Genomic DNA, 988 nt, shown 5'->3' with positions numbered 1-988 from the left:
GTGTAGCATGAGCTTCAGCTTTCTCTTCTGATGTTGCAATGGTGCAATCACGTAACCCGTGATCGCCTTTGTAGTGCAGACAGCCAGCTCGAGGTGGTGGACTTCCTTGTAGCGTACTGTTGTGCTGAAGTCGAGGTGGGATCTTTCTGTCCATATCTGCAGGAGCCTTCCCTCCCTCCTTTGGGTTCTGGTGGCTATTGTCACGCCGGGTATGGCCGGTCGCTGACGATGGCTTGCTACTTTTGCGGTTGCCCATCTTAGTAACTCCTTGAGCAGTATCTGTTTGACGAAACCGGTTATAGAATAGCTGCTGTAGCTCTGCTCGCTCTAAGATTAGCTTGTACAATAGCTGGTCGTTTATCCGGATGTGACGGAACTTAACCAGCTCAAGCATTCCATTGACCTCGTCCCGCAGCATCGGTGGCTACAGGTTGTCAACCAAGATCTTGGTTTTTTGTTTCATCCTCGCCACATAGTCATCGTCTGTAGCCGCACCTCGGCCTAGATTCTCATAAAAGCCGTTATCAGCAATGATCTGCTCGAACTGCCGAAAATACTTTGACACTCTGTCGGGAACATCCTTGATCGATAAGTCCATTTTTAACTGCTGAGTGAACAGCGCTGCCGGATTGGCGAGAAAGTCTCGATTAGTCGTCTCGCATCTAGCCTTGACCTTCGCCATGATATCTTCGTCCGTGATGCGATCCTTGTCCTTTTCGATCTCATACGTGGCCAAAAAGGCCATCATATCTGGGTCAACCGCACTACGGACACTTCGTACGACGGCCTTGTAGTCTTCACCCGTCCACTCACACCGTTCTCGGATATTCTCCTCATACTGAGCTCGGGCCTTCCGCCACTTCACTAGCGAAGCTTGGTCCCACTCCGCCAGCTTGGGAGGCCCGACGTATTCGTAGACTGACTGCGGAACCGTCATCTCCGCATCGCCATCGCTGCCCAGCCCGAAGCGTGACATTCTTGGTCTACT

The 988-nt window shown here is 51.7% G+C and overlaps 1 protein-coding gene across 1 annotated transcript; it reads right to left on the bottom strand.

Annotated features, from left to right (window-relative positions):
• Nucleotides 1-424: 424 nt before the first annotated feature.
• Nucleotides 425-748, bottom strand: PITG_16543 (uncharacterized protein; the record flags this gene model as incomplete). Its single annotated transcript, XM_002897520.1, has 1 exon — nucleotides 425-748. The coding sequence occupies one exon, from the start codon at nucleotides 746-748 to the stop codon at nucleotides 425-427; it is 324 nt and encodes a 107-aa protein (XP_002897566.1).
• Nucleotides 749-988: the final 240 nt, after the last annotated feature.

Source organism: Phytophthora infestans, genomic scaffold, assembly GCF_000142945.1.
Source record: "Phytophthora infestans T30-4 supercont1.44 genomic scaffold, whole genome shotgun sequence".
Taxonomy (NCBI): Eukaryota; Oomycota; class Peronosporomycetes; order Peronosporales; family Peronosporaceae; genus Phytophthora; species Phytophthora infestans.
This window is presented reverse-complemented; position numbering and strand designations above follow the sequence as displayed.